This window comes from Panthera pardus, unplaced genomic scaffold (genome assembly GCF_024362965.1).
Source record: "Panthera pardus isolate Hobbes unplaced genomic scaffold, ASM2436296v1 HiC_scaffold_12, whole genome shotgun sequence".
NCBI lineage: Eukaryota > Metazoa > Chordata > Mammalia > Carnivora > Felidae > Panthera > Panthera pardus.
The window spans coordinates 11,293,225-11,304,777 of record NW_026526677.1 but is presented as its reverse complement, the minus strand read 5'-3'; the positions used below and the strand labels follow the sequence as shown (position 1 = coordinate 11,304,777).

General features: G+C 44.4%; 1 protein-coding gene across 1 annotated transcript; it reads right to left on the bottom strand.

Annotated features, from left to right (window-relative positions):
• Positions 1-1,040: 1,040 nt before the first annotated feature.
• LOC128776235 (putative oocyte-secreted protein 1 homolog) lies at positions 1,041-8,619 on the bottom strand. Its single transcript, XM_053900608.1, has 3 exons — positions 8,433-8,619; positions 4,863-5,041; positions 1,041-1,145 (listed from the first exon to the last, which is right to left on the bottom strand). Exons 1-3 carry the CDS (start codon positions 8,617-8,619, stop codon positions 1,041-1,043), a joined length of 471 nt encoding a protein of 156 aa, XP_053756583.1.
• Positions 8,620-11,553: the final 2,934 nt, after the last annotated feature.

Below are 11,553 nucleotides of genomic sequence, written 5' to 3'. Positions count from 1 at the left end.
CTGTTCCGTTTTAGAAAGTGAATTATTGGGGAGACTGGGTGGCTCAGTTGGTTAAATGTCCAACTCTTGATTTTGGCTCAGGTCATCTCATGGTTTGTGAGTTCGAGCCCCTCATCAGTTCTGCACTGGCAGTGTGGAGTCTGCTTGGGATTTTTCCGTCTCCCTCTCTCTCTGCCTCTCCCCTGCTCACATTCTCTCTCTCTCTCAAAAGTAAGTAAACATTTTTTTTTTAAAGAAAATAAATTATTAGTTTAAGGACTGGACCTAGTAAGCTTTATATACAAGAGGGCCCTCCCAAATATGCCACCACATTTGCTATTACCTGATGAATAATCACTAATTCAAAACTTAACAATCTTAGATGATTGTAAAAAGTAGAGTCTCAATGAGCCAATAGGAGTCCTATCCCACAGGTCACAGAGACATTTGAAATATTTAACATTTAAAGTCAAAACGAGTATTCTAGTAAGCTTCCCTTCTCTCCCCAGCCCATCAGTGTTCAGTACTCCCATCCCCTGTGGGTGAATCAGGACCTCTAATATTCCCCGTTGGTCTTGGCTAAGAGATAACATAGTTTGTAATTCGGACTATAAGTATAATGAGAACAAGTTGATTTCTCAGTCTAAGAGCTTCCGGGTAGATGGTGAAGTCAGACCTAGTCCTACACGCAGCTCTACACACACTGTAGAGAATGAACAGACACAGGGATGGCACCAGCCACTGTGTCCTGCGTGCGTCTTATGAGCAAGAGCTTTTCCAGTCTCTCTATGTGCGTCGTCTCTTTAAATCTTCCCTGTAAGACGAGGAGGCTGAGGCACTGAGTTATAAAGTAACTTCCCCAAAGTCACACTGGTAACAAGTAGCACAGCTGGGAGGTCAAGAGCACAGAATAAGAGGGCATCAAGGGGGTAAGAGTCTCACGAGGGTCTGGTCCACCATGTCATAGTAACTTGGTCTCTCAGCTGCAGTGCTCCCACCCTGCCTCCCCTAAGCAGATAAAGGCAGTTGAGAGAGCCTGAAACCACTTGGGCATTCTAGACTTACTGGAAGACAATGCAGGCCACAGGTATGGAAGCTTCAAGATCTGAGAACTTTGACCTAAAGATGATTTCAGATACAAAAAGGATACGCTTTCCTGGGAGGACCTGAAGAGACAAAGAGAGAGTGTAAGTCAGCTTAAAGATCTTGTTAGGAATTCATGGCTCAGTCAACAGCTCTAAAAAGCAGACACATGCACGCAGAAAGGCATCTTCCCAATGGGGAAGAGGGCTCTTTCCTAAGTGGCCAGAAGAGTTAACACCTGGTATAGGGTTTGGCTCATAGGAGGCGGGAGCACCTGCTACTTGAATTTGAACCATATTGCCTCAAAGTTATTGTCTATAATTATCAAGGAATGGTTTATAGAGGCGCCTGGGTGGGTCAGTCAGTTGAGCAACCAACTCTTGATTTTGGCTCAGGTCATGGTCTTGCGGTTGGTGGGATCAAGCCATGTCAGGCTCTGTGCTGGCAGGGCACAACCTGCTTGGGATTCTCTCTCTCCCTCTCTCTCTTTGCCTCTCCCCTGCTCGCATGCTTCCTCTCTCTCAAAATAAATAAATAAACATTAAAAAAAGGGTTTATAACCTCTTTTCTTGAGAAACTTTTCTTTAGATTCTAAGAAGCTTTGAGTTGCTGAGCATGACTTGTGAATAGTAGATGAGGAAGAGATACATCTAATTATAAAGAGCATTTTATGTATTTAAAGGTTTTTAAAAATGTTTATTTATTTATTTTTTTGAGAGAGAGTGTGTGTGTGTGTGAGCAGGGGAGCAGCAGAAAGAGAGGGAGACACAGAATCTGAAGCAGGCTCCAGGCTCAGAGCCCAATGTGGGGCTGGAACTCATGAACTGTGAGATCATGACCTGAGCCAAAGTTGGATGCTTAACCAACTGAGCCACCCAAGTACCCCTAAAGAGTACTTTAAATAGGTTTATAGGTTCTTAAGAAATAACTTTTTTCAAGAAAATATGAAAAATGCAGTATGGACAATATAAAGATTAAATCTCATCATCTAGAGATTGCCACCATGAGTATTTGTGCATTAAAAAAAAATGGATTCTCAATATTCATTTAACGTAATTGAAACTCTCCCATTAGCTTACCTGGCCCCACCACTAACTGTCATCAACATCCTCAGATTTTTGTCAGAACATGAACATAATATCAAAATTTGTTTTAAAAAGACACTAAGTCTTAGTTTTTTGGTTTTTGAATGGAGGAGAGGACATTCCCTCAGGGTTTCTCACAGGGGTTGGGTGGAATGAAAGGAGTTATGTGTGGTGGCAAGGCATCAAAGTTTTCTATGAGGCTTTCCAACTCTCCACACTCCTCCTTAGACTGATGCTCTTGTTCTGCCCATCCTGACTGCCCCCTCCCCCAGGTGGGGGGCCAGATTCTCTCGGGGGAGCTGAGACATCAGGAGATGGCTTGGGCAGTCATTTGTAGACACCAAATGTGTCAACCACTCACACCTTTCCTCCATTTGCCTGCAGCCAGGAAAGACTGGCTGTGTCTTTTTTTTTTAAATTAATTAATTAATTAATTAAAAAATTTTTTTAATGTTTTTATTTATTTTTGAGAAAGAGAGAGACAGAGCATGAGCAGGGGAGGGGCAGAGTGAGAGGGAGACACAGAATCTGAAGCAGGCTCCAGGCTCTGAGCTGTCAGCACAGAGCCCAACGCGGGGCTCGAACTCACAGACTGTGAGATCATGATCTGAGCTGAAGTCGGACGCTCAACCGACTGAGCCACCCAGGCGCCCCTAGACTGGCTGTGTCTTAAGGCTATAAAAATGTATAGGCATCTGAGGCCTCTTGGTTAGCTTTTATACTACAGAGCAGGGATGGACAAACTTCTCTAAAGGACCAGATAGTAAATCATTTTGGCTTTGTGGGCTCTGTGACCTCTGTCCCAGTGATATAGTGTGAGAGTAGCCAGAGATAGTAAGCAAATGAAAAGAGGTTGAGCTGGCGATGTTCCATCTGAATGTTCCAACTGAATGTATGGATGCTGAAATGTGAATTTCATATACTTGTTGCCTATCACAAAGTGTTATGCTTCTTTTGTTATTTTTTAATCATTTAAATTTAAATCTATTCTTAGCTCACAGACCACATAAAAGTAGATAGTGGGCCAGATCAGGCCTTTAGGCTATAATTTGCTAACGCCTGATATAAGGAAGGAGGGAGAGGAAGGAGACAAGGGAGGGAGGGAGACAAGGGAGGGAGGGAGACAAGGGAGGGAGGGAGACAAGGGAGGGAGGGAGACAAGGGAGGGAGGGAGACAAGGGAGGGAGGGAGACAAGGGAGGGAGGGAGACAAGGGAGGGAGGGAGACAAGGAGACAGACGAGGGAGGGAGACAAGGAGACAGACGAGGGAGGGAGGGAGGGAGGGAGGGAGACAGACGAGGGAGGGAGGGAGGGAGGGAGGGAGACAGACGAGGGAGGGAGGGAGGGAGGGAGGGAGACAGACGAGGGAGGGAGGGAGGGAGGGAGGGAGACAGACGAGGGAGGGAGGGAGGGAGGGAGACAGACGAGGGAGGGAGGGAGGGAGGGAGACAGACGAGGGAGGGAGGGAGGGAGGGAGACAGACGAGGGAGGGAGGGAGGGAGGGAGGGAGACAGACGAGGGAGGGAGGGAGGGAGACAGACGAGGGAGGGAGGGAGGGAGGGAGACAGACGAGGGAGGGAGGGAAGGAGGGAGGGAGACAGACGAGGGAGGGAGGGAAGGAGGGAGGGAGACAGACGAGGGAGGGAGGGAAGGAGGGAGGGAGACAGACGAGGGAGGGAGGGAAGGAGGGAGGGAGACAGACGAGGGAGGGAGGGAAGGAGGGAGGGAGACAGACGAGGGAGGGAGGGAAGGAGGGAGACAGACGAGGGAGGGAAGGAGGGAGACAGACGAGGGAGGGAAGGAGGGAGGGAGACAGACGAGGGAGGGAGGGAAGGAGGGAGGGAGACAGACGAGGGAGGGAGGGAAGGAGGGAGGGAGACAGACGAGGGAGGGAGGGAAGGAGGGAGGGAGACAGACGAGGGAGGGAGGGAAGGAGGGAGGGAGACAGACGAGGGAGGGAGGGAGGGAGACAGACGAGGGAGGGAGGGAGGGAGACAGACGAGGGAGGGAGGGAGGGAGACAGACGAGGGAGGGAGGGAGGGAGACAGACGAGGGAGGGAGGGAGGGAGACAGACGAGGGAGGGAGGGAGGGAGACAGACGAGGGAGGGAGGGAGGGAGACAGACGAGGGAGGGAAGGAGGGAGACAGACGAGGGAGGGAAGGAGGGAGACAGACGAGGGAGGGAAGGAGGGAGACAGACGAGGGAGGGAAGGAGGGAGACAGACGAGGGAGGGAAGGAGGGAGACAGACGAGGGAGGGAAGGAGGGAGACAGACGAGGGAGGGAAGGAGGGAGACAGACGAGGGAGGGAAGGAGGGAGACAGACGAGGGAGGGAAGGAGGGAGACAGACGAGGGAGGGAAGGAGGGAGACAGACGAGGGAGGGAAGGAGGGAGACAGACGAGGGAGGGAAGGAGGGAGACAGACGAGGGAGGGAAGGAGGGAGACAGACGAGGGAGGGAAGGAGGGAGACAGACGAGGGAGAAGAAAAGCCTGTCTCTAAGCTTAGGACAAATTCTATGTCTTGTTTAGTCACTGCTGACTGACAAGTAGAAACCGTTCCTTCTTCCCTTCTTTTACTTCCCAGGGCCTAGGTGACATTTGGCAAAATCAGCTCAGCTTATTAGTAGGGAAAAACTAAGAAAAATCCACAACATGCAGTTTGTGAGGCTGAAAGTCTTTAAGAGATTTAGTTAAGTAGCCAGATACCTAATTACCTCAATCCTGATGTTGCAGTCCTTGGGATGGTACCGAAACTCATAAAATCCTGGATGAACTGAGGTGACAGGACATCGATCTCCCAGAAACACTTCATCAGGGGCCACAGGTAGATCGTTATGAAATGCAGTTGACTTAACCCTGGCCAAGAACAAAGAGGGGCTGCATCGTACATACACTGTTGAGAGGTAGAAAAGAAGAAGTGTCCGATGATATAGTGGTACCATGGAAGGTCAGGGAAGCTCAGAGTCAGTTAACAGTATACAAGGCATCCCTGTTGGTCGGGGAGAATATATTTTAGAGGGGATGATCATAGTCTTACCTTCTCCCTTGAAACACTACCACCAAGAAGAGTCCAGGTGATCATATCCATGGATGAGAATTGACCCAAACAAGACTGTAGATGCCCCCTTGTGCAGTTCTAAGTGAAAGGCCATTACCACTGTGGCATTTATATTAGTAATTACTGGCAATGGTCTGCCTACCCTCATTTCCAATTTAAAGTTCAAGAAAGCAAAGCCTATGTTCTAAATCTTAATATCTGCATTTAATCTTGGTATTTTCTGAACCAAATACAGTTATTTGATCAAACTAAAACTAACAAAATTGGTATAGAAACGTAGTGATTGTAGCTTAACCAGGTGTAACTTTTTGATACTACTTTTCTCTTACTACTAATTGGATCTAGTAATTATAATTGTTTCAAATATTGTCCTCTTTGCATAAGAATATAAGCTCCATAAGAATGAAGCTTTGGTCTGTTATGTTTACTGTTGTATTACTTAGAGCCAAGAACAAGCCCACAATCAATTCTCAATATGTATTTGTTGAATGAATACATGAACAATACTACCTGTTACTGAGAAAGAGGGAAGATTGTGCAGACCCTCCCTGATCACAACGGGCTGTGTTTGGGGAGAACTGAAACGGAAGTAGAACTTAGGACGTGTGGTGAAGAGAGGTCCCCAAAGATGAAGTTGCCTGGATGTTGCTGATAAAGGATTGGAAAGAGCTGGTGACTTCAAGAGGTATTACGCCCAATCAGCCAAAGACAATTGATGCTATAATATTATTAGTTGAAGCATTAAAGGTCGCTAGCAGTCAAGAAATATAGGTGGTGAAATATAAGATCTGGTAGTTAAATCCCAGAGTAATTTGAGACTGCTGATAATTTAGAGGATTAATTGGAAAATCTGAGAAAGGAATTATGTGCTTTCTTCAGGAGGCAAGCATAGAACCACTGGAAAGTTAACCTATAGTTAGGTTATAGTTATAGTATAGTGGAGTCAATTGTTCATAGTCTTAAAGCCATCTTTAGCTGCTGGCCATTTCCAACCACTGGAGAATCTCAGTAGTAAAATCATAAACGTGAGTTCACACAAAACCATTGGCCTGTCCATTCTCCCTTTTTGGTTCATATATGGTGGGTAGACTAGATATTCTCTTTTTAACAGAGGGTGACTCAGGCATTAAGTCATTTGTCATTCTGGCCAGTGAGATTATTTCAATTTTTTGGTTTTAAGTTGTCTATGTTCTTTATATATTTTGGATATTAACCCCTTATTGTATAAGTCATTTGCAAATATCATCTTCCATTCGGTTGGTTGCCTTTTTGTTTTGTTGATGATTTCCTAGGGAATATGGTCAGTGATATTGTAATAGTGTTGTATGGTGACAGGTGGTATCTACACTTGTGGTGAGCATAGCATAACATATAGAGAAGTTGAATCACAATGTTGTACACCTGAAACTAATGTAACATTGTATGTTAATGATATGTCAATAAAAAAAAAACACAAAGAAATGTAAAGACACTGGTTAGTGACTTCCAAGAACAGAAAGATCAGTGTGGTTAGAACATAATCAACCATGGTGAGCACACTGTGGGGTAAGCAGGATCTGATTTATGATTTTAAAATTTCATTCTAGTGGGTAGAAGGAGAGGAGGTCGTTGGAATGGAGTGTCATCAGGGAGAACAGTTACAAGGATATTCAAATAGACCAGGACTAGTTGCTGGCAGCTTGGACTTGAGTTTTTGTAGAAGAGATGGACAGAACCAGTGGGATTCTAGAAACATTTTGGATGCATGTGCATGTGGGGCTAGGGAAGGAAAAGTGAGAGTTCTAAGGGAATCTGGATAGATGGTACTACTATTAACTAAGATGCGGAAAACTGGAGAGAAGCAAGTTTGAGATTTTAAAAAAATGTGTGCATTTCATTTTAGACTTAAAAATTTAAAGATAAATATTGTATATATAAGTTAATATGTTGTATAGATAGTTGGAAGAGTTCAAGGGAGATAATAGTAATAGTGGGAAGATCTCAGAGAGCTTAGCATATGGACGATATTAAAATGAACTCATGTGGTAGGAAAGAACTGAAGGATCTTGCCAAATTTTATGAGAGTTAATTTTGTCCACTATGAACGTGTACATAAAGTGACTTCACACTGAGTCCCAATTGTGGTTAGAATCAGGTAGTTATAAAGTCACTGGCTCTTTACTAAAATGTTATCGTGGAGTCAACTACAGCGATTGTTAAAAAAACAAGTTCCTTGGCAAAATTCTCAGAATGCCAATTCTTTAAATGTGGAATGGGCCTCAAATGTCTACATTCTTATGTCCCCCTGATTTCCCCTATATAAAAAGTCTTAAAAAACAACCGTGGGAGGGGTACCTGGGTGGCTCAGTTGGTTAAGCATCCGACTCTTGACATTGGTTGAGGGCACGGTCTCATGATTTGTAAGATCAAGTCCTGTGTCAGGCTTTGCACTGACAGCATGGAGCCTGCTTGGGATTCTCTCTCTCCCTCACACTCTCTGCCCCTCCCCTCCCATCTCAAAAAAAAAAAAAAAAAAACTTAAAAAAAAAAGTACTGTGGGATACAGGATCTGTGTCTATCAGAATTTTGAATTAGTCTCTGCAGCTGTGAGAGATCATTTATTTTTTTTCTCTAGAAATAGCGCTAAGAATCTCCATCCCAAAGTCCTTATGTGTATTTCAAATAATTGGATTCTAGGGGTAGACTAGACTCTGTATCTTGAAAATGTATTGGGATATAACTCTCTTGGCCTCATTGTCAAAATTTCTGCTACAAATAATTCCAATTACTGGCATCTTGGTTCACCAAGTGGAAAAAGTAAAGGTCCCTCTGAAATAGCTAAGGAATCCAGAGATAAGCATTTGATACATATACATATACTGTGAATGTGTTTCTCTTTTCCAGGGTTCTGTCCAGGCATCTTTCTCCATGGCTAAAGCCAAGATAACGTTTCCATCTCAGATACACTGGAAACCTCTTCTATCTAATCAACCAACCCCATTTCCCTTATAGTATGATAAGGATCCTTAAAGGGGGTAAGGGTGTTGCAGGGCAAAGGATGCTACCTGTGGTAAAGCCAGCTGGGAGACAAGGCATCCCAAGCTCAGTCATCTAAAGCAGATCACTTAGACCCTTAGTTATTAGCAACGTAACAGCAGATTGAAACATTCAGATTTGGAAAGTGTAAGAATTAGCCTCCTCGTTGATCATCAGTTACCCACTATGTTTTCTATTACCCTATAAATACCTGGCTGTTCTCCAGAACAAGTCCAAAACACCGCATAAAGGAGGTGCAGCCCTCCTAATGCCAGGAAAAACTTCATCTGGCCAGCACCCAAGGCAACATCGGTTTGGGGAACAGGAAGTTGTGAGAGGACCAGCTGCTTTGTGTTATTATAACTGAAGCCTGTCAGGTGTCCACAATAATCCATCATTTGGCGCAGCTTGAAGAGAGCCTTTACTCATTATTATAAATAAAACCTCCTAAAAGGTAGCATTTATTATTACTAAAGATTCATAAGGCGATTAGAGTAAAATGTATTGTTTGTTAGCACTGAGCAAAATTTATGTAGTTGTGTATTAGGGTTCTCCAGTGAGGTAGAACCAAATGGTACGTATGTTTGTATGTATGATAAGGAATTGTCTCATGTGATTATGGAGGCTAATAAGTCCCAAGATCTGTAGTTGGCAAGCTGGAGACTCAGGAGACCTAACAGTGTGGTTCTAGTCCAAAAGCTTGAGACCCAGAGAGCCAGTTTTGGCTTGAGTCTGAAGGCAGGAAAAACCAGTATCCCAACCTGAAGGCAATGAGGCAGGAGGAGTTTCCTCTTACTCAGACTCTGTTCTGTTGAGGCTTATCCACACTAGGCAGGGCGTTGTGCTTTGCTCAGTCTACAGAGTCAAATGTTAATCTCATCCAGAAACACCCTCACAGACACCCAGAAGAACGATAAGCCAAATGTCTTTACACCCTGTTCTCCAGTCAAGATAGAATTCACTACCACGAGCTGCATGGTCATATCATAACATTGGTCTCTTCTCTAAAGATCAGGTGCCTTTTCTGTATAATCTGTATGGTCTGCATATGGTATTGGAGACAGGTTATTTAAACAGCAGAATTAAAAAGTCATGAATGTTTTTCCTGGAAGTCCTTAGATGAGCAGGCATCAGACAGGGGGCTCTGAGTGAGGTTTATGTGCAAGGTGAAATACAATTTGAGTCTGTTTCACCAGGGTGGTTGTAGGCAAGCTCTGGAATTTTAAAGAAAGAATTGAACTAAGGAGTAGTTAAGGTTCCACAGTAGTGTTCTGGGGGTAGAGGGGAGGAGATACAATCAGATAAGGGACAGTAGTTGATGATGTGTTGCAATGTGACTTAGTGTGAAGAGGTAAAAGAACAACGGAGGTACCATCTGCAGGAAGGGAGAGCAGATGGGCCATGGATGACTAAATGGGAGGAAATGAGGGATAAGAGGCAAAACCAGTTAATTCTGAGAACCCTCAGACTATATTTTCGAGAGAGAAGATAATGATGTGAGTTCATCGATTGTTCAACAGTATTAATCAGACCCAAGGAAAAGACAGTATCTAGGGCCAATTGGAACCATTCATTCTCAGCTTTTAGCAACTAGCCTAGGAGTTCCGTTGTGGCTGGGGTGTAGGGGTACAAGAGTGTGTGGCTCCAGGGGTCCCAAACAGGCTGGGTTTGCCACCCACTGCTGACAAAATCCAAAGGCAGAGTAATGAGTGGCCGTGAAGCAACAAAGCATTTATTTCAGTGAGGCCAACACCGCGAAGACAGCGGACTAAGGTCTCAAAGACTATCTCCAAAGTGCTAAAAATATTTCCAGGTTTATATAAGGAAAATGTGGGGCAAAGGTCAGTGGGTACGTGCAGGTGGGCAGTGAAGGTCAAATAGGTCACTGTCTTGGAGTCAATCACAGGCGTTTTCTCCCTGGCTCAGCTCAGTCCTTATTGTGTGAGGGGGTTGTTTCGGTTCCCATCAGGGGATGCTTTGCCCTTAGGGTCTTCTGCCTGAGCCAAGAGACAAGCTGGAATGAAGAACACAACTAGAAAGGCTCAGGTCAATATGGAGGCAGGTGAAGCCATCTTTTACCATGACTCATGGTCATCGAGAAACCACCCTTTCAAACTATCAGCTAAACTGTACTCCTACACCTGAATCTTGCCCAGAACATGTCCAAATCAAGGAAACATGTAGAAGGTAACTCCACAAAGGGCTTCCTTATGCTAGATCACAGGTTAAGAACCTCTCAAGCAGTTGGAATTTGATAGAGCTGAGAAGCCTGAAGTCGGTTCATGCATAATGCTACACTGACATGTACATGATCGCTTCATTAATCTGGAGAACAAAGAGAAAGCTCTCCACACACTTGAAACTCCATATTCCTGAGACCTGGAGTATAGACCAAGGAAGTGGAAGCATTTTGAGTCATCTTTAGACCATCATTAGGACTTTTGAAGATGTTGTCCATAGAGTAGCCTTCATCCTTATATAGTGGTTCCCAAAATGTGGGCCCTGGAGTGGCAGAATCAGCATCACCTGGGAACTTGTTACACATGCAAATTCTTGCTGTGTTTTAACAGGCTCCCCGGGTGATTGTGATTCATGATAAAGTTCAAGAGCCTCTTTACTTTGTGGAGGGCTACCCTGTGCGATGATTTTTAGGAATACTAAACACACTGATTGAGCTGCTGAGGGACTAATTATTCACTGTTGTATCTATCCACCTGGGAAAGCTGAGAGGCCTAGCTTCCTCTGTTTCCAATTTTTGACAAAATCTAACTTGGTGATTATACTTTTTAAAGAGATTTCAAGGGTCAAGTTAATCACACATTGTGATCATTGGCCGATGCAAGACCCCCCCCCCCTTGATTTAACCGATGTAATCAATCAATCCTCCATCAAAGCTAACTGTTCTAATGTATTGGATGAATCTTTTGAGTCCAGTGTGAAATGTGGGCTGTTTTGTTTGCATAAATCCCTAATTACTTTAAATGGCATTATTGTAGATACCTCATTCTGTCTCAGGACTTTACCCTTCCTGTTATGTCTAGATATCCATATGGCTGGCTACTTGCTTACTTTGTCTCTCTCTCTTTTTTAATGTTTATTTATTTTTTGAGAGAGAGACAGAGTGTGAGCAGGGGAGGGGTAGAGATAGAGGGACACACAGAATCTGAAGAAGGCTCCAGGCTGTCAGTACAGAGCCCAATGCATGGCTTAAACCCACAAACCATGAGATCATGACCTGAGCCAAAGTTGAATGCTCAACTGACTGAGCCACCCAGGTACCCTTTCTTGTCTCTTTATTCACAGCTATCTTTCTGTGAGTCCTTTTCTCTCCA